This window comes from Canis lupus, chromosome 8, assembly GCF_048164855.1.
Source record: "Canis lupus baileyi chromosome 8, mCanLup2.hap1, whole genome shotgun sequence".
Taxonomy (NCBI): Eukaryota; Metazoa; Chordata; class Mammalia; order Carnivora; family Canidae; genus Canis; species Canis lupus.
The window spans coordinates 14,708,771-14,733,782 of record NC_132845.1 but is presented as its reverse complement, the minus strand read 5'-3'; the positions used below and the strand labels follow the sequence as shown (position 1 = coordinate 14,733,782).

General features: G+C 37.9%; 1 protein-coding gene across 8 annotated transcripts in view; it reads right to left on the bottom strand.

The window, feature by feature from the left end:
• Positions 1 to 25,012, bottom strand: part of DNAI3 (dynein axonemal intermediate chain 3) — an 80,038-nt gene that overhangs the window by 36,706 nt on the left and 18,320 nt on the right. For 7 of the 8 annotated variants that reach the window (XM_072834306.1, XM_072834309.1, XM_072834305.1 and 4 more), the window contains 9 exons: positions 24,659 to 24,858; positions 22,212 to 22,328; positions 16,213 to 16,403; positions 15,312 to 15,436; positions 13,140 to 13,229; positions 10,726 to 10,812; positions 9,712 to 9,840; positions 6,689 to 6,762; positions 26 to 170 (listed from right to left, as the gene is read on the bottom strand). In XM_072834306.1, coding sequence (XP_072690407.1) covers positions 26 to 170; positions 6,689 to 6,762; positions 9,712 to 9,840; positions 10,726 to 10,812; positions 13,140 to 13,229; positions 15,312 to 15,436; positions 16,213 to 16,403; positions 22,212 to 22,328; positions 24,659 to 24,858 — 1,158 coding nt within the window. The remainder of the gene's footprint in view (positions 1 to 25; positions 171 to 6,688; positions 6,763 to 9,711; positions 9,841 to 10,725; positions 10,813 to 13,139; positions 13,230 to 15,311; positions 15,437 to 16,212; positions 16,404 to 22,211; positions 22,329 to 24,658; positions 24,859 to 25,012) is intronic. The other variant, XM_072834307.1, reaches the window with a different exon arrangement.

The following is a 25,012-nucleotide window of genomic DNA, read 5'->3' as shown; positions in this document are numbered from 1 at the left end:
ATGGACTAAATTGCATGTAACTTACCTTAATGAGAGGTTTCCAGGAGAGATCAAGATGCAGAAATGTAGATGGTACATCAAAAGGTATTTCAATATTTTCTTCTTTCTTTTTCTCTACTGATTGTGAGGTTAAAGCCTTCTGTGGTCTGATATCCCAAAAACATATTGTGCTTTAAAAAAATTCACATTTTATTTAGTACAAGTAAGAGATGAAGCCTTAGGACTACCATACTTTGTCCTGCTCCACATTAGCAATGTGATCATGGTTGTATTTTAATATCTCTGAAACTAATATTTTTATGAAATGGAACTGTTTTGCATTTTATATTTTAGAGAATTATATAATTTATAGGGTTATTTGATGACTTTGCTAGTATTGACACTAATAATGTGAGAGCTGAGTTTGGAGATTGACAACATCTTTTTTTAACATAACAACTTTATTAAAATATAACTCATATAGCACAAGATTCACCCATTGAAAGCACACTATTCAGTGGTTCTTAATATAGTCACAAAGCTGTGCAACCATCATCACAATCGATTTCACCCAAGAAGAAACCTTGTACAGATTGGCGGTCACCCTTATTGCTCCTCAGCTTGTTCCACCAGCCCTAGACAATAATAATCTACTTCCTATCTGTATAGATTTGTCTACTCTGGACATTTCATATAAATGGAATCAATCTGACAATATGTAGCTTTTTGTGACTAGCTTCCTTCATTTAGCATATTTTCAAAGTTCATGCATGTGGTAGTGTATTTTTTATTTAAGATTTTATTTATTTATTCATAGGAGACGCACAGAGAGAGGCAGAGACAGAAGGAGAAGCAGGCTCCTCACAGGGAGCCTAGCCTGATGTGGGACTGGGATCCCTGAACTGGGATCACACCCTGAGCCAAAGTCAGACGCTCAACTCCTGAGCCAGCCAGGCGTCCCTATGTGGTAGTGTATATCAGTATATAATTTCTTTGTATTGCCAAATAATATTCCACTATATGGAATCTACCAGTTTATCCATTCATCAGTTGATGGACTATTATAAATAATGCTGCTATGAACATTTGTGTTTAAGTTTTGTACAGATCCATGGTTTCTTTTGGGTATACATTGAGGAGTGTAATTGCTGGATTGTATGGTAACTTTTGAGGAACTGCTAGATTGTTTTCCAAAGCAACTATGTCTTTTTACATTCCCATCAGCAATGTGTGAGGCTTCCAGTTTCTCCACATCCTTACCAATACTTGCTCATTTTGTCTTTTTTATTAGCCATCCTAGTGGAGGAAGTTGTGTTCCATCATAATTGAACTAGATTTAAAAAAAAAAAATAATTGAACTAGATTTGCATTTGCCTGTGCTTTGTATATAATATGTAGGAAATCACTATCTAATCCAAGGTCATGAACACTTATGCTTATATTGGTTTATATTTTCTTCTAAAATTTGCATAGTTTTAAATCTTATATTTAGGTCTTTATTCCATTTCTAGTCAATTTTTGTATACAGTGTGAGGCAAGGGTCCAACTTCATTCTTTTGCTTGCAGGTATCCAGATGTCCCAGTACCATTTGTTGAAAAACTAGTCTTTCTTCATTAAATTGTCTTGGTACCCTTATAGAAAATCAATCATCCATAGACATGTGGGTTTATTTCTGAACTCTATGATTTCTATGTCTATCTTCCCATCAGTGTCAGTACACCTGTCTCTAGCTGCAATTTGAGATCAGGAAGTGTGAGTCTTCCAACTTTGTTCTTCTTTGTCAAAGTTGTTGCTTTGGCTATTTTAAGTCTCATTGTGGTTTTGATTTGCATTTCCCTGATAGCTAATGTTGAACATCTTTTCATGGGCTTATTGGCCATTTGTATACTTTTTGAAGAAAATGTCTATTGATGATCTTTGCTCATTTTTACATTGGGTTGTCTCTTTATTGTTGAGTTGTAAGAGTTTTTTGTTTGTTTTGGGTTTATTTATTTTTTTTTTGAGTTGTAAGAGTTTTGCATATTCTGGATAGCAATTTCTAACCAGATATATGAATTGCAAATATTTTCTTCCATTCTGTAGACTGTCTATTCAATTTTTTGATTGTGCTTTTTGAAGCACAAAAATTTTGATGAATTTCAATTTTTTATTTTATTTTTTTAAGATTTTATTTATTTATTAGACAGAGAAAGAGAATACTAACAGGGGAAGTTGCAGAGGAGGAGGAAGAGGTAGGCTCCCTGCTCAGCAGGGACTCGATCCCAGGACCCTGAGATTATGACCTGAGCCGAAGGAGCCATCCAGGTACCCCCAATTTATTTTTTTCTTTTGTAGCTTGTGTTTTTGGTATCATATACAAGAGATATGACATATAAATATATATATAATATATATTGTAAACATATACTATATAATATAAATATAATACATAATCTAAACATATGTATATTTATAGTGAAAACAAAACCTACACAGGCAATATTGGATTTAATGCGCTTTGTACATCGTAAATATCCAGTAAAAGTTATTTCTCCTTCCTTACAGGTTGATTATTGATTATAAAAATAAATAAGAATGTATATGAAAATTCTTTATAAAGCTCCTCACATATATAGAGTATTATTTTGAGTGTAATAAACTTGGTAACACATTTACAGTGATACTTACACATTACACAGTATTTTTAGTATAAAGGTCTTTGTGCTAATTTTGTGAAAACATCTGATGAGGTTGGCAAAGAATATGCCATATTAGCCCCACAATTTCTTTCACTGAGATTATGAGTAATCTGATTAATAAACTTAAGATATTATTAAAGAATTTAGATGAGTAAGTTAAAGTATTTAGATAAATGGATAGTAACTCAAGTAAGACTAAAAAAACTTTTTTTATAAAGATTTTATTTATTTATTCATGAGAGACGGAGAGAGGCAGAAACACAGGCAGAGGCAGAAAGAAGCAGGCTCCTCACAGGGAGCCCAATGCAGGACTCGATCCCCAAACAGGGATCATGCCCTGAGCCAAAGGCAGACATTCAACCGCTGAGCCACCCAGGCATCCCTAAAACTTTATTCATTTATGTGACTTAATAAATATTAATCATTTATTCATCTTAATAATAAATTCATGAAAGTATTAATCATTTTTATGTTGTCAAAACATAAATCCTTGGGAGAACACCACAAATGACACAAAAAGATCTGTTTTAAACTATAATCATAATTGGTTTAAAATTGTTTTTCTAGGGACGTCTGGGTGGCTCAGCCATTGAGCATCTGCCTTCAGCTCAAGGTATGATCCTTGGTTAGGAATCAAGTCCCACACTGGCCACCCCACAGGGAGCCTGCTTCTCCCTCTACCTGTGTCTCTTCCTCTCTCTAGGTGTCTCTCATGAATAGATAAATAAAATCTTAAAAAAAACAAAACAAAAACTGTTTTTCCAAATAACAAAGCTCTTGAATCTCATTTACAGCATTAATTTGCATTATCTATGAAATGATTTTGCTAAATACAGATAACTTCAGTTGAACTTTCTGCATAAATTAGTCACATACTCTTTTTGTGGGTTTTAAAAAGTCAATTAATTAACTTTTTAAATTCTAATATAATTAACATACAGTGTTATATTAGTTTCAGGTATGGAAACTAATAGAATTCAACAATTCTGTATGTTATTCAGTGCTCATCATCATAAGTGTACATAACCCTCTTCACCTAGTTCATTTATCCTCCTATGCATCTCCCTTCTGGTAACCACCAATTTGTTCTCTAGTTAAGAATGGTTTTTCTGTTTGTCTCATTTTTTGTTTTGTTTCTTAAATTCCACATATGAAGTAAATCATATGGTATTTGTCTTTGACTGACTTATTTCACTTAGCATTATACCTTCGAGATCTATGTATGTTGAGGTAAATGGCAAGATTTCATTATTTTTTATGGCTGAGTAATATTCCATTGTTTGGTCACACCTTCTTTATCAATATAAACTTATTTTTATCTTATTCTATATTATAAGGCCCTTATCAGAGCTGAGATATAAAGACTAGAACTGGTAAGTTTTCCAAATAACTAAAAGTCACCTTTTCTAAATGCATATACTTTCTTTTTTAACAACTTCTGAAAGAATTATTTCCAGAATATTCTAGAATGTTTCCAAATTCAAGGGCCATTGTTATAACCAAAAATCAGGGACATATGTCTTAAATATAATAAAGCATATAATATTTTAAGTCTGTTCAGTGCTTCTAAATATTTTTCAAGGCTTCTGAAGAAGAGTACAGTTTTGCATTCGGTTGTTTAGAATCAACATCATACCATAAATATTGCTCCATGAAATCACAACAATTTTCACTGTTGTATAATATTCCATATGGCCCTACTGGTGGTCCTTTTGGGCAATAACTGTCCCCTCCCACCATGTTTTTTTATTTTTTAGCAAGAGCATTCTAATTGGCTTTTGGGGAGGGGCCCCTTCCCCATTGCATGCAGTAAGGTTGGAACTGTCATTCAAGGTGCTCTGCCCTTTCCTGTGTGGCCAAAGGGGTGAGTTTCTGATGTAACAGTAGTCGGGTTCATTCAGATGGAAGGTGCTGGCCATTCACTCCTGCTACGCAAATCCCTGGGGCTGTTTCTGAGGCCTGAGTCAGCTCTGTCTTTGATTTATCAACATCATTACTTACTACCTATAGTATATATATGCATATATGTATTTATATACACCCACACATAACTCTCTCTCTACATGTACAATGAGTTATGGGTGGATAAGTTATGGGTACTTGCCTTCAAAGCCTCGTTTTCTCTATCCATAAGTATTTTTCAGAGTTGTTGCAAATATAAAAATAGTTAACCTATTGAAGCACCTAGGAGAGTATTGGCATAAATTTCTAATAAGTTGATTTTATTCCCTTAAGTTAGCCATAGTCAATTTCTGTTCCTTGCAATCACAGAATCTTACCCAATATTTGTCCACAGGATGAATGATGTGTCCCTCACCCCTTGCCCATAGCTCCTATTAATGTTACTTATGCCTTCATCTTCCACTCCATAGCCTTCAGCTTCTATGGACTAAGGTGGCCTTATTCCATCGAGATCAAAACTCTTTGGAACACTCAAGCTTTGCCAGTATTTGAAGACAAGATAAATAATATTACTCTTCATGTTTCCTACTTCGTTGTGAGTTTTTAGTTCCATAAATTGGGAGATGTAGGGATCCCTGTGTGGCGCAGCAGTTTAGCGCCTGCCTTTGGCTCAGGGTGCGATCCTGGAGACCCGGGATCGAATCCCACGTCGGGCTCCCGGTGCATGGAGCCTGCTTCTCCCTCTGCCTATGTCTCTGCCTCTCTCTCTCTCTCTCTCTCTCTCTCTCTCTGTGACTATCATAAATAAATAAAAATAAAAAATTAAAAAAAAATTGGGAGATGTAATTTTATTTAAACAAACATTCTTCAACATAGTTACCAACTTGTTTATCAAAAGAATTTTCTATAAATTTGCAATAAAAATGTAAAACTTTTCCACTGTTAAAAAGCCTTCCCAATTAAATGGTGCAATCTTTGTGAGATAAAATTGATGTAAATTTAGTGTGAGACTGTAAAGAAGCAGCATAACTCTGGATAATGTTTTTCAACATTATCAACCCTGAAACCTAGTTAATTCTTTTTACACCATATTTGTGTCTAAAAGTATTTTTGTCAACCAGCAACCATCTATAATATTCTGCCCTATTGTTAATATCAGGTTTAATTGCTACAATAAAGATTATTTAAGGAACAGAAGAAACTAATGATTTTAGAAGCATCTAAGAAAAAAGAATATAAAAAAAGAGAAAATAATATATTATATGAAAACATTTTAGGTAGTGTTTAAAATAGGACTGTGATGTTGTGAATTATAAGATGTATCAATCTGTTCTTCCTCCAGGATTCTAGCAGAGTTTCTGAAACCCTTGGAATTACCTAGATGGTGAGAGTGGTTAAAGCGCCTTTTGTTATGTTAATGAGGCACCATTTGGAAAGCTCCTAAGGATTGGGGTGGGTTGCCAATGGAGCCAACCTTGTAATGAGAGAGTTGGAATTTTCAGTTCCACCCCCTGACCTCCAGGGAGGGGAGACCTACAGGAGATTGAGTTCAGTCACCGCTGGCCAAAACTTAACCAATTGTACCTATGTAATGAAGCCCCGTAAAACCTCAGTTCAGGGTTCAGAAAGTTTCCTAGTTGGTGAACACGTGGAGATTTGGGAAGAGTGAGCACCAAGAGAAGGCATGGAAGCTCCTCACCCCTTCCCCATACCTTGCCTGTGCATCTCTTCCATCTGGCTGTTCCTGAGTTAAACTCTTTCATAATAAGCCAGTAATCTAGTAATTAAATTTTTCTCTTAGTTCTGTGAGCCACTCTAGGAAATTAATCCTTCCTAAGGAAGGAATCTTGGGAATTTACTATCTGCAGCCAGTGACAAGTACAGCTAAGGACCTGGGTTTGTGACTGGCATCTGAGGTGGCCAGCAGGGGAAGGGTGGTGGCGGTGGTAGGGTGTTCGAGACAGCAGTCATGTAGGACTGGATCTTAACCTATGAATCCTGCTAGGTAGTATCAGAATTAAGTTGAGTTTAAGACTCCCAGCTGGTGTCCAGAGCTCTACTTGGGGAAACCTCCCACCCCACCCACTGTGACTTTGAAATTGAGCCAAGAACACTAATAAAGACATACCAATCAGCTGAACATGTGACAAGCTGACAGCATATTCCACTTCGATTCTCAAAAACAGAACCCATTCTGTTAATCTGTTTTTTAAAAACACAAGAAGTAAGTTCTGCATACCTAGAACATAATGACTTTCCTCAAAGCATTTTACTTTTATAATATTTTCTCCTTTGTTTTGATTTTTATTAAAAGAATATAACACTATCACAGAAATTTGGAGAATAAGGCTTAAAATGTAATTCTGACGTGTATTTTTTCCAGTCTTTTTTTCACAGAAACAGTCTGACATAGTTTTAACTAGCATGCATAAAAATTTCTTTTTTTTCTTTTTTTTTTGCATAAAAATTTCTAAGATTTTTCCAGTTGATGTAATTTGAACACTTACCTGTGTTACTAATAAATCACTTTAACAGTTTTATATTATACATATTATACTTCATTTAATTATCTATTATATCATTTCCATTATAATTAGAAATGTAGGCTCTTTTGCTTTTTTACTATTAATGATGGAATAAAACATATGAATTTTTAATGAGATTGTTGAGCAGATAAGGTCAGTAGAAAAGAGTTTAGCGTTACAATAGATACCCACAGTCTCCTAGCACTGGCAAGAGTCCAAGGAGGGTTCATGGCTCCTCAGGGCCCTAGAAGGTCCCAAATTCCAACTAGCTAGCTTTGAAACAAGGTGAAAAAGATTTTGTGGCAATCTGTGAAGGTGCTACTCTCGAATCAGTAGGAAAACATGACTTTCCCCAGTTCCCTACATTCCCGGAGGACTGATGGGCAGGACAGTAATCAAAGGTAGGTGCTCCAGCAGCAGACAGTGAGAATAGGGGGTAGGGAAAGGAGCCAGGTGCTGCACTGCTAAGCCCTGTGGGCATCCCAGGAGCGAAGACCCTGGAAACTTGGCCAGGGACACAGCAGCCTGAACTCTCTCTGGTTTCTAACTACTGCCAACTTCTACCCATCTGCTAAGCAACCCAGAGTCCACGTTGTCTCTCCTTCTACTGAGCCTTCCCTGCTGTATGAAGTGCAAGACCCCAGAAGTGTGCTTGCTCTGGGCTTTTATGTTTTAATGATTTAAACGATAGCAACCATATAATAATATCATAGAAATTTGGAAAATAGGAGGTTTGAACATCAAATATAATTCTACTTATATTCTTTTCCAGTCTTTTTTCATGAATACATTTGAGATAATTTGTTAGGATGTGCATATAATGTTGTATCTTGAAGCATGAATTAGATTATTTCATAATATTAATTCCCAAAATTTGAATTACTATTCAAAGAGTTGAAGATTTGGATGATTTAAGGGTCACACTGGCTGTCTTCCAGAAGTTTTATGTTGGAACCAGCAGTGTTAGAGTTTACTGGTTTCACCACTGCATCCTTTCTAACACAGGGTATTATTATCGATTAAATTTTTATTTATTTATTTATTTATAGATTATTTATTTATTTATTTATTTATTTATTTATTTATTTATTTAACAGAGAGATAGAGAGAGCCAGAGAGCACGAGTTGGGGGCAGAATGGCAGAGGGAGAGGGAGAAGCAGGGAGCCCAATGTGAGGCTTGATCCCAGGACCCTGGGACCATATAGCCCAAGCCAAAAGCAGACACTCAATCGACTGAGTCACTCAGGTACCCCTATTAAATTTTTATTCAGAAATTAAATAGATCCCAAATAGTATATCATTGCTGCTTTATTACTAATTTCTTTGATATTAGAAAGCCTGAATGATTTTCATGTTTATCTAGTAATTGTTTTTCAGTATATGTTTTATTTACTGGAAATTTTGTATTTACTATATTTAAGACCAATATTTTCCTCCATTTTGTTGTTTGTTCTTTCTTCTTTAATTTAGAAATGTATGTATGTATGTATGTTTTGAATTTCTTTCCATGTTAATTAGCTTAGAAAACTATCCCCAATCCAGAAATATGACATTCTATCATATTCTATTTTGATTTTTATTCTATTTTTCCTGTGCTTTATTTTTACTTAAATTTATAATCATCTTAATTAATTTGTGTATATAGTATGAGCTGAAATGAAGTTGGAACAGAGAGTTCTTTGCATTGCCCTATCTTAAGCTCTTAGAGATCATAGAAACTATCTGGCTCTTTGTTTTGGTCCATTATAACTTTTAAGCCTTGCATAATCCATTTAAATATGTTTAAGGGCAGGGTGCCTGGGTGGTTCAGTCAGTTGAGCATTCTTCAGCTCAGGTCATTATCCCAGAGTCTCAGGATTGAGCCTCACATAGAGTTCCCTGCTCAGTGGGAAGTCTCCCTCTGCCTCTTCCCAGCTCATTCTCTCTCTCTCTGTCAAATAAATAAAATGAATTACCTTACCTAGGGCTAATTACCTTTTATAACTCTACTTTTCATAATATTCTTTAATATTCTCAAAGTACATAATAGACCCTTAGTATCCTTTAAGGGAAACATTTGGGGAGCTTACCCATTTCCAAATTTACTAACACCAGACTTAGTGAGTCAGGTGCATAATTACAAAGCCAAGCTGCATTGCAGGTGCTAGGCAGTCAGCTGAACTCATTCACAGCATGACTATTTTTCACCCATCAGCCTCAAGGTGCACTCAGTTCAATATTGCCTTGGCAAAATAAAACATTACTATATGTCATGGATCTTCAGAGTTGCCTGCTCCAACTAGCTGAAATCATTAATTTAAATCCACAAAGGCTGAGAGTATAAAATATTTGCATTCTACTTTTACCTATCAAACTCTTATCTTCTCCATTCTTGTATTATATCATTGTTGACACCACTTACATTTTTTAGTGGTTTATAGCCATTGAAGTTGAAACATTGGCCTTATTCTCATCCCCAAGCCAGATATTGGCCAGGCAACACCGACACAACTGTTTGATGCCTGGTTCCTGGTTATTTTATGATTTAAATGTAAATGAATTGTTGACTTGAAACATGCTCTTTGAATAAAATCTTCTGAAATGCACAATCCAACAGGAGAAAATTATGAAGCCATCAAGACTCACCTCAAATGTGTCAGGCAGCCAATGTATATCTGTAATTACTTTCTTATGACCATTTTCTATTGAGGAGACTGCACAGTGTCTGATGTATGTTGCTTCTTTATTACTATCTGGTTCAAGGAGAAACATAGGCTGGAAAAATGCCAAAAGAAGGTTAGGTGTCAATTTCAGAGAGCTAATGAGTGAATTCATACCTTACTCATTATTCCAGTTAAAATTAGTAACTTGGAGAAATACTAGTTCAAAGAAAAACATGGTGTTTCAGTGTATCATATATGTAGGTAATAAGATTATATATTTTGCCTTTGGCTTAGTCTAAGATTTCATGTCTAAACAAGAAGGATTGACCCACTCCCTAAAGAAATGATGAGATCCCATTTTTAAAGGAGTGTTCCATGTATACACAGAAGGCCACATCCCACTGTGTCTTGGTGAAGGCCCATTGGTGTTCAGGCTGAAGAACGGGGGTAAAGGTGTGCAATATGGTGGGTGAGTACTGTGTCAGGAGCTGAGGAATCTCTCCTCAGCCCTCTTGACAGCATCCACAGCTTCACAAAATCACAGTACATTATTATCGGAAAGGATTGTAACTCCTTTATTTTATACATGAAGAAACTGATGCTTGCTGAGGTGAGAGGACATGCCCAAACTCACAGGACCACAGTCCAGAGCCTACATACATGGCCCTTCTGTCCGGTGCTCTTTCCATGACATCATGATAGGTAAGTCACTCGGTCTCTTTATTTTATTTAACAACAACAACAAAAATAACTTCACATCCTCAGGTAGGTCATGCAACTTGTTTTATGGACTTTTTCACCAAGGGCCTACATAAAAGTGATTGAGAATATGTCCATGAATAGATGTGAAGGTGAAAATACTTGGTGAAGATGAAGTGAAATAATACTTTTTTCCCACTCTATTGAGTCTTTGCATAGTTTGGCAGTTCTGTTATGTGCTTTTTGACAAACTTCTGAATTGAAAAAACTTGGAACTGAAAAGTTATAAAAAGCTAACCTTGAGCGTGGCTTTTTTACTTCTACTGCCACCTGTCTTGATGTTTTCTATGCGATCTGCATGTGCAGTAATATCCCACATGACAATCTAAAATAGAAGTAAATGTTATTACAACATATTTTCAGAAAACAGCTAATTAGATCTTAAAGATTTTTTAAAAGCTATTGGTATTGGCATGCACTCTGATGAATCAATCTTGAAGGATAATCAAATGTGGCCAACATCTTTAGTAAGTCAGCAACTTTTAAAGCTAACATGAAGAAGAATGTTTTCTTCTCTATAAAAGTATTTTTAGCCCTTTGATTTCTGTGCTTGTGCTTGTGTTAATAAAGGCTTGTATTTTTTTAAACTCCAAGATAAACAGTATGCAATTTCCTCTGCTTTTGGGAATATGCTGTGACTGGGAAGAGCTGCTTTGCCCGTTCTCCAGAAGTAGTACAAACACTCAATTGTCCAAAAAGGCTGGAAAATGATGATTTCTACTTAATTGAATATTCTAGCCAACTGCAAATTTGCATATACATGGATGGTCATTTTTGGAAAAATGAGAATAAAATAGAATATACAACACTAAATTAGATAAATTTTCAATGAATACAAATCATTTCAACACACTGAAATGTTAACAAAATGTCAGGATTATAGAATTGCGAGTGGTTTAATTTTCATCATTTACTTACTTACATCATTACTTTTCTAAAATATTCTTTTTATTTTTAATTTTTATTTGTTTTTTTTTATTCATAGAGACACAGACAGAGAGAGAGAGAGGCAGAGACATAGGCAGAGGGAGAAGCAGGCCCCATGCAGAGAGCCTGATGCGGGACTCGATCCAGGGTCTCCAGGATCACGCCCTGGGCTGCAGGTGGCGCTAAACCACTGCGCCACCGGGGCTGCCCTAAAATATTCTTTTTTTAAAAAAAGTTTTATTTATTTAAGTAATCTCTATAATCCAACATGGGGCTTGAACTCACAACCCCGAGATCAAGAGTCTCATGCTCTTTAACTGAGCCAGCCAAGTGCCCCCTTTCTAAAATATTCTTAAAATTGTATCACCTTCATAATGAGTAACAAAAAGCATTTCAGTATTTGCAGGGCTTGGAGGGTGGGCTCTGGGTCATCCTTATGACCACCAGTTATTGTCGAACAAAACTGAGGGGGAAAATTATTTTCCTGGTTATTTTGGTTCTGGATAAATGGTCATGGACACTGTAGATAGTTTTTTTTTTTTTTTTTAAGATTTATTTATTTATTTTAGAGAGAGAATGGGTGACAGTGAGAGGTAGAGGATTGCGAGCAGACTCCCTGCTGAGTGTGGAGCCCAATGTGGGATTCAATTCCATGACTGAGATCATGACCTGAATGGGAATCAAGAGTCAGATACTCAACTAACTGAGCTACCCAGGTGTCCCCACTGTAGACATTTAAGTTTTCCATCACAAGGACATTTTCCTAGCTACACACAAAAAGATCATATACCGTTAATGGTCAAACTCAATGGGTCACAGTGAATTTAAATTCTGATCATAAAACAGCTTTATTAAAGAAACAGTCAGTTGGAGGATAGGATCTTTTTTCATATAAATTAGATAACTTAAAAAGAAAAGAAGGGGATCCCTGGGTGGCTCAGCAGTTTAGCGCTTGCCTTCGGCCCAGGGCCTGATCCTGGAATCCCAGGATCAGTCCCACATCAGGTTCCCTGCATGGAGCCTGCTTCTTCCTCTGCCTGTGTCTCTGCCTCTCTCTCTGTGCTCTTATGAATAAATAAATAAAATATTTTAAAAAGAAAAAAGAAAAAGAAAAGAAGAGGGCACCTGGGTGTCTCAGTGGTTGAGCATCTGCCTTCGGCTCAGGTCATGATCCCGGAGTCCCAGGATCAAGTCCATTATCAGAATCCCCACAAGGAGCCTGCCTATGTCTCTGCCTCTGTGTGTGTGTGTCTCATGAATAAATAAATAAAATCTTTAAAAAAAAAGAAGAAAACAAATATGGTATCAAATAATAGGTATATAAATTCAGTACACTGTATGTTTTTCCAGTGAATTTCTCTTCAAATTCTGGATCATTCCCTAACTCCTACCCATAGGGAAATGTCAGAAAAGAACTCTTGATCATGAGGTATTAATGCTTGTGTTTTTTGTTCTTCTGTGGAATCTTGTACAATATGCAGTTCTATTTCACAAATACAAACAGATTTGACTCAGTTTCATTCCAGTTCTAACTAGATTACTTTATGGACACCTCAAGTCCTGATATCGTGTCTAGCACATCTATATACCTCAGTTCTTGGCACACAATTGGCATCCATTCCTTCTGCCATACTGAATCCTTAAATTTCAAATAAACTACCTATCAAAACCTATTACAGAATGTTGTCAAAATTAATAAATAGCTGGAAAAAAATCCATAAGTACCTGTCCGTTTATGCAGCCTCCAGCAATGATATTAGGGTCACTTGGACAGAACTTGAAGCAAAAGATGTCATCTGGACTCTCCAGCATTAACTAAAGAAAACCCCCCAAATTCGAGAGATAATGAGAAAACCTATTAAAATCGGAGGGAGAAAATAGTAAGACAGTCAAAAGTGGAATTTGATAGCTGTGTATAAGAAATGTGGACATAGAATCCCACTTCTGGATGGGAAGTTGTTTTGGCTGAATTTTGTGAATGTTGACTATGTGCATGAGAGAGGTATGTTCTCAAGGGCCTGAGTTCTCCCTTCCTCCACCCTGCACATGTTAGTAGATGTTGTAATTTTTTATAAACAAGAAGACTAAGCTTAGTGTTTCTGAAGCTCTGTGAGGACAAGATACTTGTCTGTTTTGTTCCTTGCTGTCGAGCTAGCACACAGTAAGCACTCAAAAAGAAACGTTGCTGAATGAGAAAAGATAGAGGTATTGCCAGTGATAATATTTCAAATTTTAAAATAATACAGAGGGATCCCTGGGTGGCGCAGCGGTTTAGCGCCTGCCTTTGGCCCAGGGCGCGATCCTGGAGACCCGGGATCGAATCCCACATCGGGCTCCCGGTGCATGGAGCCTGCTTCTCCCTCTGCCTGTGTCTCTGCCTCTCTCTCTCTCTCTCTCTGTATGACTATCATAAATAAATAAAAATTTAAAAAAAGTGTATTAAAATAATACAGAACCCAGAAGGTGCACAAACTCAAGTACCTGGAAGGTAAGAAGGAAGCCCTGCAAGGAATATACCAGTGTGAAGGAATAGGTATATTAATCATCTTTGGCACCTGTGCTACGTGTTAGCACCAAGCAAAATATGTGCATGCATGATGCCTGTTCTTCCTTAACCATGACCATCAAAAATATGGGGCCCAGAGGCCATTGGTTTGCCACCATCGAGCTAAAGTCTTCAGACTGGAATTGGAGTGAATCATCTTTGTTTATTTGGTACTCTGTAGCTTCTAGAGAAACTTCTACTTTTAAAATAAATTAGAAATATATCCTCCTATTGTTTTGATAGAACAAAGACAAAAGAAATCATTTATATTATTTCTTTAAGAAACGATTTGCTTGTCTTTTTAAGCTATTCTTCAAAATAGAGAATTCTTTTTTTTTCTTCTTCCTAATTTGCCTGAAAGTTCAGCCACACTTCCATCATGTGGACAGGAAAGTAACTCTAGCCCACTAGAAAATGTTAGAAAATCCCTACTTACCTTTATGTGGTAATTAGGCTGACAGGAAAGAACAAGAGATCTGTCATTTTGATCTCTAAGTCTATAATAAATAGTGTACTAGAATCTACTATAGTAAAACTGCCTGAATTCAGATGAAATCGGGAAGAAGGTAGAAGGGAAAGCTAGGGTTTCTTACGGAAAGCCTTAGTTATACAATACTTTATAGAAACAAAGTATATTTAAGTACATTAAAAAAAACTTAATCTAATACAATAAAGCACCTTCTCCCTAAGCAGGACTCCTTTTGAGCAGATGATGGAAATAGAACCCTGTGGGGCAAATCTGGCCCTTAGCCTTGTTTTATTTGAAGTCTGTGTTTGGTTTAGTTTTAGTTGAAACTAAACTATTTAAAAATTGGGAGATTTCACTCAAAAATTCAGATCTGGGTTCTTAACAAATGGAACCACCTGGCAACAAGAGAGCTGAAGTGTAGGTATCCCATAAGCAGGCTGTACTCTCTCCAGGGCCATCGTGCCATAGTCCTCACCACTCCGCATTGTTTCCCACCCGGGGATCTGTACTCATTACTGTCCCATACTGGTGATCCTCAGAACTGAGGAAATTTATGTGAAATGAACATCTACTTGCATTTGAACAAATAGTCTTGAAATAAAACTCATGAAGGAGTTTGTTTTTTAAAAATGGTTAAATGATCCTCTTAAAATCATTTTTGAAAATAACATGTTGATTCGTTCAATAAACCGTTTCAATAAACTAAGCCTACCCTTTAGTTTTGCTCAAATTGGTGAGAAATTGTGAATTGAAGAAAGCCTAACTTTATAAGCGCTTACCATATTAAGTGGTTATAAAGTACTTTGCAATTAAATCTGCTACATATAAATATGAACATAGTATTTGAAATTTTTAGACTAGGTGGACAGCTCTCCTTAATTACCTGAGGATGTATGGGATCAGAGAAACTCCAGAAAAGAATCAATGATGGTTGCAGCAATAATTTACCCGAAAAGTGGACTCTTTCTTCAAGGGAGAGTCGTACAGCCACTGACACGGCTATTAGCCCTGATTGAAGCACAATTAGAAGTTAAAATCCGCAGCAACTATATACAAAGAAATGTTTTTAGGTGTTCCTGCTCTACAGAGTCACTATTCATTTCCATTTTGATGAAACTTCAATGAATATATTCAATAATAGACTGGGAGTTCTGGGAGTTCTCTTAGAGCTCATATTGTGTAATATGCAGCCACATATTGCTTATTTAGCACTTAAAAGGTGGTCGGTCCAAACTGAGATATACTGTTAATGTAAAGTAAACAGTCAATTTCAAAGATTTAGCAAGAAAACTTTTTTGTGTGTGAGAAAAGGGCCAGTGTGGGAAGACGGGCAGGAAAAGAGAAGAACCTTTTTCTCCTTGTGGTTCCATCTGCATGTGGTTCCAACTGCAGAGGGTCCCACCTCCTTTGGCAGCTGAGTGATTTAAGGGAGGTGTGTTTCCTCTCTTATCCAGGAATCAGAGAGGAAGAGTATCAGGGGGAATGGAATTAGCCTTGGGAGTCCCAAAAGTCTGAGACAAATCCAGATTCAGCACTGCACTGGCTGGGTGACCTGAGCCTGTCACCTCCCTGGCTTGGGCTCTGGTTCTGTCCTTGTGGAGACCACAGTGAAGTGCTCGGGGAACACAGGACTGCAGGGGTGCAGAAGGTGCTCAGCAGGTGCACTGAGCAACTGGGAGTGGTCTTACTGAAATTGAGCAACTGAGCTAGTTTGTAATTTACTATAAAACCAACAGACTATAACTGTGCCACCATAAAGAGAACCGCAGTTGTGTTCATCTCACCATAGATAGTCGGATGCCATGAGACGGAGGTGACCATCTTCTCCTTTAGGTTATGAAGGTCCGTGAAGGACTGGTACTCTTTCAGGTGGGTATCAGTTTTGTCTCCAAAGGTGCTTTCTTCTTCGGCCAGGCACTTCCAGTCATCAACAAATGTGTTCATGATTTCATTTTGCTGCAGGGCTATTTCAACACTATATTATTAAAACAAACAAACAAACTCAAGACATTGGATTTTCCTATTCAGTGGTACGTCTTTCGGCAGCTCCTTCTACTTCATTTATATGGAAAGGAAAAAATATTCTCAATTATATTTGATAACTGATGATGACCCTCATGTGAAACAAGGACTTCAGAGGAAAAAAAAATCCTCATGGCTGTGTGCTACTCAGAACTTCTAGTGCCAGGACGCTGTTGGCTGGTGGCCTGGAGCACCTTCGTGATCTTCCTGGGCGCCCAAGCCAAGGCTGTGCTCTCCCAGGCTGATGCCTGGGCTGCAGCAACAGGGACAGGGGGGCCTGCCCAGCTCTGCCCCCTGCAGGACTCCTCCACAGGCTGTCCTCCCTCTGGAGCCCCCTGCTGGGCTTGGCTGGGACTTTGACAAAGCTCTTCTTGCCCAATCCTGCTTTGTTTAAAAATATTTTTTACGTGGTGGGTCCTTCAGTAAACCTCCAATTTAAACTCACTCTCATTTGCTTCCTAAAAACCCCAAACTGACAGAAAAGGCAATTTTCTTAGCCATATTCAGTATTGAATGTTCATATATACTAATTATTCTACAAATATATCATTAGGATTATATGTGATCATGATTATAATGGATATTTATATATTGTATATATAAGATTTAAAGTAAGAGATTCTCAGCAGGAGATTTGGAGTTTAGAAATGTGAGATGTGTGTGTGTGTGTGTGTGTGTGTGCAGTAGTGGTGGGGGTGGTTTCAGTTGTCACTGTACTTGGGAGATGCTAATATATTCAATTCTATTACTAAACTTGCAATGCATGATACAATCTCTAAAATTAAGAATTATCCTGTGAACAATGCTAATATTGCCCTTTCAAGAACCATCTGAGTGCAAGGCTCATCTCTTCATGGCCTAGGGCCCTGACTTGACAGGCTCCTGTCCTAAAGTTACTACAGGAGCTCCCAAAGTGGCGAATGCTCAGATGTGCTGGGAGGCTGGCACGTCTCTCTCCCCCAGCCTCGCACCCTCAATCACTTGTCCTGTGCATCTCTTCCATTGGCTGCTCCTGAGTTGTATCCTTTACAGTGAACTGGTAATAGTAAGGAAAGTGCTTTCCTGAGTTAAAGGAGTCCTTCTGGAGAATTATCGAACTCATTTACAGCTGGTCAAGCAGAAGTATAGCCAGCCCCCCTGCCCCCGGGGACTCAAGATTGGTGTCTGGAGATTGGTGTCTGGGGCAGGCTTATGAGACTAAGCCCCTTACCTCGTGGAGTCTAGACTAACTTGATAGTGCTGAGGGTTAGGGACTTGGTGTCGGACAAGATATGTATTTGGTGTTGGAGGGGAAAAACCCTCCGTTGGTTCCCCAGGGGGTATCGGGAGGAACCTGAGTGCCCCATTTTCCTGCTTCTCCACATGGCTGGTGACTTCCCATGTTTAATGAAACTGGACATTATAAATGACATGTTGTAGAGACCCTGGATTCTCTTTTGTTCCTCCGAAATGTGAAATTTGTTCTATAATGCAGTTAACTTTGCTGGACTCAAACTCCAAATCTCTTGTCAATTTTTCAGCTTCTAGATGCTGGTTCTGGATCCCCCTAGAGTCTCCCCTAAAAATGAGCACTTTAGTCTACAGTCTAGAATCTGATTAGATTTTTATGTAGATCTGGGGTCTTGGCTTACCTGGGCTCCCTTCCTTCCATGACTTTCCCCTGACTGTTTGGTTATTCTGCCCCCGTAGACCTGTATGGCTGTAGGTTTCTGGCACCAGAGCCTCCTATGGGTTAGGCAATAATCCATAGAAAGACCCTTGCAAACTTGCAAATCTCATCCTTCTCCTCTCCAGTCCCTGCTTACTTTTGGTCACTCTCCTGAGCCGTCAAGTAGTTGTGTGTACATTTGTGTATAAATATGGTTTTCTAGATCTTATAACTGTTTTCTGTGAGTTTGACCAACTAATTCCACCATTACTCAGTTATTTGCTTATGAGGTATAAAATGAGGTATGTTCTTGAAAGAAGTAGTACCATAAACAAGCAAACAAACAAAAACAAAAAATTGTTACTCTAAGTTTCTGTCGTGTGTACTGCCCCTGTATATGCTTAGGTTTGAAAGCTTGGCTCATTTGCATAGCCTCTGGAGCTTTCCTATGATTAGAATGCCACCCAGGATTTTACCCTAATGATTGAGAGTCAAAAACAAAACAAAACAAAAAAAACCCTCCTTTAGTTAGACAATTAAATATAAACTCTAAGTATTATAATAGGTACTCCTAAGAATGTCATTAAGCAGTGTGACCCTTAATACCTGTGTTGTTAGGAATTAACACTACTGTTCACTGCTTAATTGAATACTCTTGGTTAAATTCTTGTATTTTATCTTCCAAACTAGGACCTAAAGTGTGGTCTGTGGACCATCAGCACCATCATGACTTGGGAGTTTGCTAAAAATGCAGTCACAGATTCTACCCCAAATTTACGAGTCAGAGTCAGAGTCTGCGTGTTAACAAGATCCTCAGGTGATTCATATGCACATTTATTTTATTTTATTGTTTTGCTTGAGAGAGAGAGAGAGAGAGAGAGAATGAGCAGCGGGAGGCAGAGAGAGAAGCAGACTCCTCGCTGAGCCAGGAATCCGAAGTGGGGCTCAATCCAGGACACTGGGATCATGAGCTAAGCCAAAGGCAGACACTGAACCATCTGAGCCATCCAGGTGCCCCTGGATTAATTAATAAATTAACAAATCAAGCATGTTTAAAAACCCTGTGAGAGGTAGGTTCACAGCCTGGAGCTTCAAATAGAAGCATTTGTTAACATTTTCAAGATCTTGAGGTTTTTTTCTGTTTCAGCCTAAATGAGAAAGAAATTCCCAAGAGACAAGCTAAAGCCGGGGGCTTTGCTCTGATTTCCTGATTCTTCTCTCTCAGTCTGAACTGGGAGCTAATTCACAAAGGAGAAGTGAAGACGGCACCGTTTCTCTTGCTTCCTGTTTCTTGGTTTCTTTGCACTCCGGTTTCTGAATGGAGGCTGGCAAAACTGTTGTCTGAGTTAGAGCCTGTAAGTACTTTTTATTTTTTATTTATTTATCTATTTTTTAAAAGATTTTTATTTATTTATGAGACACACACACACACACACACACACAGGCAGGCTCCACGGAAGGAGCCTGATGTAGGATTCGATCCTGGGACTCCAGGATCACGCCCTGGGCCAAAAGCAGGCGCCCAACCGCTAAGCCACTCAGGCATCCCCTGTAAGTACTTTAAAAAAAAAAAAATATATATATATATAATTTTAGAGAGGAGAGAGAGAGAGAGTGAGTGAGAGCAGGGGGAAGGACAGAGGGAGAGAGAGAGAGAATGTCAAGCCGACTCCATGCTGAGTGTGGAGCCTGACACGAGGCTCCATCTCAGGACCCTGAGATCATGACCTGAGCTGAAATTAAGAGTCAGATGCTTAATCAACTGAGCCACCCAGGTGCCCCTGTAATTCCTTTTTTTTTTTTTTAATCTAGAAAATAATGTATCTTGGTTGCTTTGAGAATCCCTTGAAGTTCTTCTATCTGCTTTCTTATCATTTCCTTCTTTTGCAAATACTGCTTCCCTTAGGTTCTTTTTGGATAAAGTTCTGTAAGAACTCATTTCTAAAAGGGAACTCTTCCCAGATCAAAGCCAGGCTTATATTAACTTTTAAAAAATTGAATAAGCCTTCAACAGTTTTAGAGTGGGAAACATGGCAGCTGATATATTTGTGGGTTTATTTCTTCTTGACCAGTGCTATTATAATTCCGGAGCCAATTTTCCTATTTTTTCTTATATTTCTGGCTTCTCCTTCCCACATCTCAGAGAAGGAAATATAAAGCTGTTTAGTATTCCTCTTTCTAAAGCCTGGTAACTGAAAGGGAAGAATAAAAACTGAAGTTTAAAGATAATACACCATGTGGATAATTAAGAATTGGCTGTAGGCCATTTATGGCTTTATTTTTATTTTTTTAAAGTATTTTTTATTTATTCCTGAGAGAGAGAGAGGCAGAGATAGGCAGAGGGAGAAGCAGGCTCTATGCAGTGAGCCTGACATGGGACTCGATCCGAGGTCTCTAGGATCAGGCCCTGGGCTGAAGGCGGTGCTAAACCGCTGAGCCACCAGCGCTGCCCCATTTATGGCTTTCAAATGGATAGACAGATTTCTCATTTTTAATATTCTTATCAGGAAAAATTTTAAGGACTACATTTTGATATGAGGAAACAGAAACCTTAGGTTTTCTTGTTCCTTTCTTACTGCCCCATAGGAAAATCAATAGCATGCTTTCTGTAAATGAGTGGCAGATAGTTAGCACACTGGTTTTTTTGTTTGTTGTTGTTGTTTAGTTTTGTAGCCAAGCAGAAATACATTTAATTTTGTCACCAAACAAGAAAATGAGGCTTGCTGCAAAGTTGGAAGTAAACTCACCTGATTTTCATTTCCCCTAATCAACCAGCAGAGTCTACAAAACAGCAACCCCCTTTTTAAAACATCAAACCTCTGGCAATTTCTGGAGGCTTCATGGAATTCTTTCTTGTAGTGTGTCCTCCTACCCTTGCCATGAGATCTACAGTTTTCCTGCATGTGTAATAACTTCTCCAGAGACCAGTTAGTACTGAAATCCTGTGAGGAGAGGGTGTGTTTCTACCTCTGGGTTTCTGGCTCTTTGAAAAAAACATTGTTTCCTCTGCTCTCCTTAGCTTTGATCCCATAGTTATTCTGGTGGCTGGTACAGGGAGATGGCAGGTAGGCTCGCTACAGTGTAAGACAAGTTAGCAAAGGACAGCCTGCTGAACGGTCGTTGGTCATCAGGCATTGGAGTATCTTTTTTCTTTGTTCCAAGTTTTTAAAAATTATTTTTGTTCCAAGTTTTAATAAACTTCACAAGAAGACTTGACCCAGAGTAAACATAACTATACATATATAAAGCATTTTATCTAGTTTAATATACTCTCTTTGCTTCCTTGGTGAGTTTTTGAACCAGATCCCCCCAGGCAGAGGAAATTACTTTCAAAATGTTGTTGGGATTTTCAGGATATTTAAAAGTCTCAAAGAATTAATGGTGTTTTCTTAAAAATGAAAAAGCTTACCATGGGCTATGTATGAACTTGACCAATAGATTTTTAATTTTGGAAAGAAATGGAAACCAACCTACAGGGTACAACTGGCAGACCTTTTCACCACTGGTTCCACTTCCTCTGAATTCTGATTTCGACTTGAGACTTTGTCAAGTTCTTCTCTGATGTAGAAACCCCAGGGTCCTAGTAACAGTGTGTGTGGGTCTCTGAAGAAGCCTCTCTCTCAGACTCAGTAAGAGAGGAATTAGGGGTAAGGGGTAAGATACAAAGGTACATCTGAATTGAATTCAGGATATCATTTACAAAGATCATCATTGCCATGATCGTCCTCCACACCCTCTGCATCCTCGTCTTTGTGATCCTTTGTGATCCTATACAAGTTAATGAAACTAAAAAGAGGAGTGAAGAACAAAGACTTAAATAAAGGGACTATGTGAATAGCTATTAGTTTGCCATTAGGAAAACATCCTCACACACTCAACTGTATACATTTCCCAGATGAATGCTGGTGTGGTCTTAGCCTGGGAGGTCTAGGATGTTGCCTGGCAATAGAAAGGAAAGAAAGACTGAGAATGTGTCACATGCTCATGCATATCTGATAACTCGTCATACTCTCTAACTAGACACCATGGACTGAGTTGCCTTTTAAGACCCATCATAATAGGTATGCATACACATTTTATGCTTATTTAAAAAACTCAATATACAATTTTTACCTTACAGACACGTTATTAAGAAAGTCACTCAGAGTCTTTGATTGTCCAAATATCTCTTTTTCCTCCTCTGAAAATTCTCTTGGATAATATTGTGTAGTGGCATTTTTGGGGTATGTCCTAAAAGAAAATTGAATACCAAAAATAAAATCAAAGGAAAGTAAATATAGGTTGTGACAGATCAAAGGTTTCTTTCTGTGATAGTAATAAGATACTATTTTTTATTTAAACTCTATATATTGAATTTTTTCTTATCCTAGATAACTCATGTTGACTGCCTTTTTGAAATACTTTGAGTGTTTATGTATTTGTTTCCAACATAATCAAGAAATTCTTTTTTTTTTTAAGATTTTATTTATTTATTCATGAGAGACACACAGAGAGAGAGGCAGAGACATAGGCAGAGGGAGAGGCAGGCTCCCTGTAGGGAACCCTATGCAGTACTTCATTCTGGGACCTCGGGATCACAACTTGGGCTGAAGGCAGACACTCAACCACTGAGCTACCCAGGCGTCCTCAAGAAGTTATTTTTTTAAGTTTTTATTTAGATATTTTTAACTTATAGAAAAGTTGTAAGAAAGATCTAAGGAACTCCCATACACTCTTCATCCAGATTCATCAGTTATTAACATTTTGCCACATGTGTTCATCATTCTCTCTCTTCATTTCATTAAATCGGCGCTTCTTAACCAGTGCAATCCTACTCCACCCCGACACCCTGGGAACATTTGGCCACATTGAGAAACATTTTTGGTTGTCACAAGTGGAATGTGCTACTGGCCTATGGAGGGTAGAAACCAGGGATGCAGGGATACCCTACAACACACAAGACAGCCTCCCACAAAAGAGATTTATCCAGCCCAAAATGTCAGTAGGGCTGAGATTGAGAAACTGCTCTAAATATACAAAACTAGAAACAATTTACATTTCAGCAATGATGGCACCATGATCTCTGGTAGGAAGCTTATTCCATCCAATCTGTCCTCCTGTCCCTCCTTTAACATATCCTGTTGCATTTGGGCATTGGCAGTCTCACCCACTAGACCAGGGAGCTCCTTGATTCTAGGGTATGGGGCTATAGAAAGGTCATATGGCACAGTCATTAAGAGTGTGCACTCTGGTGACATGCTGCCTGGTTTTGAAGCTTGGTTTTTATCACTTACAAGCTTTGTGACCTCGAGCTAATTATTTAACCTCTCTGTGTCTGTTTACTCATCTCTACACGAATCTCTCAAAGTACCTGGCTCATAAAGTCATAGTAAATTGAATGCATTAATACATGTAAAGCTTTAAAATAGCACATTATAAGTGCTCAAAAAATATTAGGTTGTATTTAATCTATGTTGAGCAAATGTAGGTAAAGTGTCTCCGTGGGAGGCAAATATACTGAGTAATGAAATAAGGAGTAAAGAGAGTTTTATGTTTCATAAACAATTCTTTTTTCCCCTAGCTAGCTCAGTATCAGTAGCACAAAGCAGAGGGCTAGAAAGAATGTTGGTGTTGGAACCAGAGAGACCTGGGTTCAAATCTTAGCTTCAGTTCTTAATTTCTAGCACACATTAGTGTCCTCTAGGTAGGATTAAGTAAGAAATTATATACCATGTATTGATTTCATCCGAGTAGCAATATGACTAAGAGCCATTCTTATTTTTTTAATGTGATTATTTTGTTATTTCTCAGCCAATCTATTTGTGATTGCTTCAGATTTAAATTATGTTTTGAATATTAAGTTTTATTTTTAACCTGGCTCTGCCCCATTTTATTTAGCTGTAAAATGGGGATAGTGCCTACCTCCAAGGGCAGTTGTAGGAATTAATTGAGTCGCTGTGTGCCAAGTGCTTAGAAGAATGCCTAATGTGTGGAAAGAACACTGGAAACATTCGCTTTCACTCTCAATCCTCTTTGAACCTCATCTTTGATTTTTTTTTTTTTTAAGGCTTCCATCACAATCATGTAGCTCAGCCTCTCTACCCTCAACTAGCCACCCTTCCTGATTTCCTGATCTTGGTAAGGAGTACCAGCATTCTCCTAGTCACCTAGATTTGAAACTTTTGATTCATATATTTTGTTTTCATCTTAAGGGTCAAGAACTTTGCCTATTTCTCATCTTTTCACTCCCTTTACATGGATACAACGGTCTCTCAGTACAAATCAGCATTCATTGAGAGGCAACTCAATCTAGAGTCCTCTGGTTTGGGTTTCTGTTGTTGGAACTTCCCTGTCCTTTCCTGAGTCTACCCCCCAAGTCTAACCTGATTGACTCGTGCTCTTCAGTTTTCTGCACCCTGGAAGGAACACAGAAATCTCTAGCTGGCTTGGCTTAGAAATTTGTCTCAAAGTCTTAGTTTCTTTGGTATTAATGTCTTTGGTACTAATAATACTTAATATTAAGTATTATTATACTTAATAATAATTGCCTTTGAAAATATACAACCCCATTACATGCTTACCATCTTGTTTGAGTACTTGTGTCCTTGACTTTGGGGACTACCTGCATGCCAACATCTTTCTCGAGTTGCTTGAGGGTAAAATTTCTATCTGGGTAGGCTGTACACTCAATATAGGCATCTTTTACACTGGAAGCATTTTGGTCACTGAACTTAATTGGCGCTCCAAATTTACTTCTTTTTCGAGAAATCATATATGTAATCTGCAACAGCAGTAAAAGTAACATAATCAAGTCCATGGAAAAGTGGATGTATGGTGGACAATACTGGTGCTCTGCTCAAATCCTCCCAAATCTCTTTCTATACTTTGTTTGCCCCTCCAGCTCTGTATGCTTTCTATTTCCAGGGCTACCACCT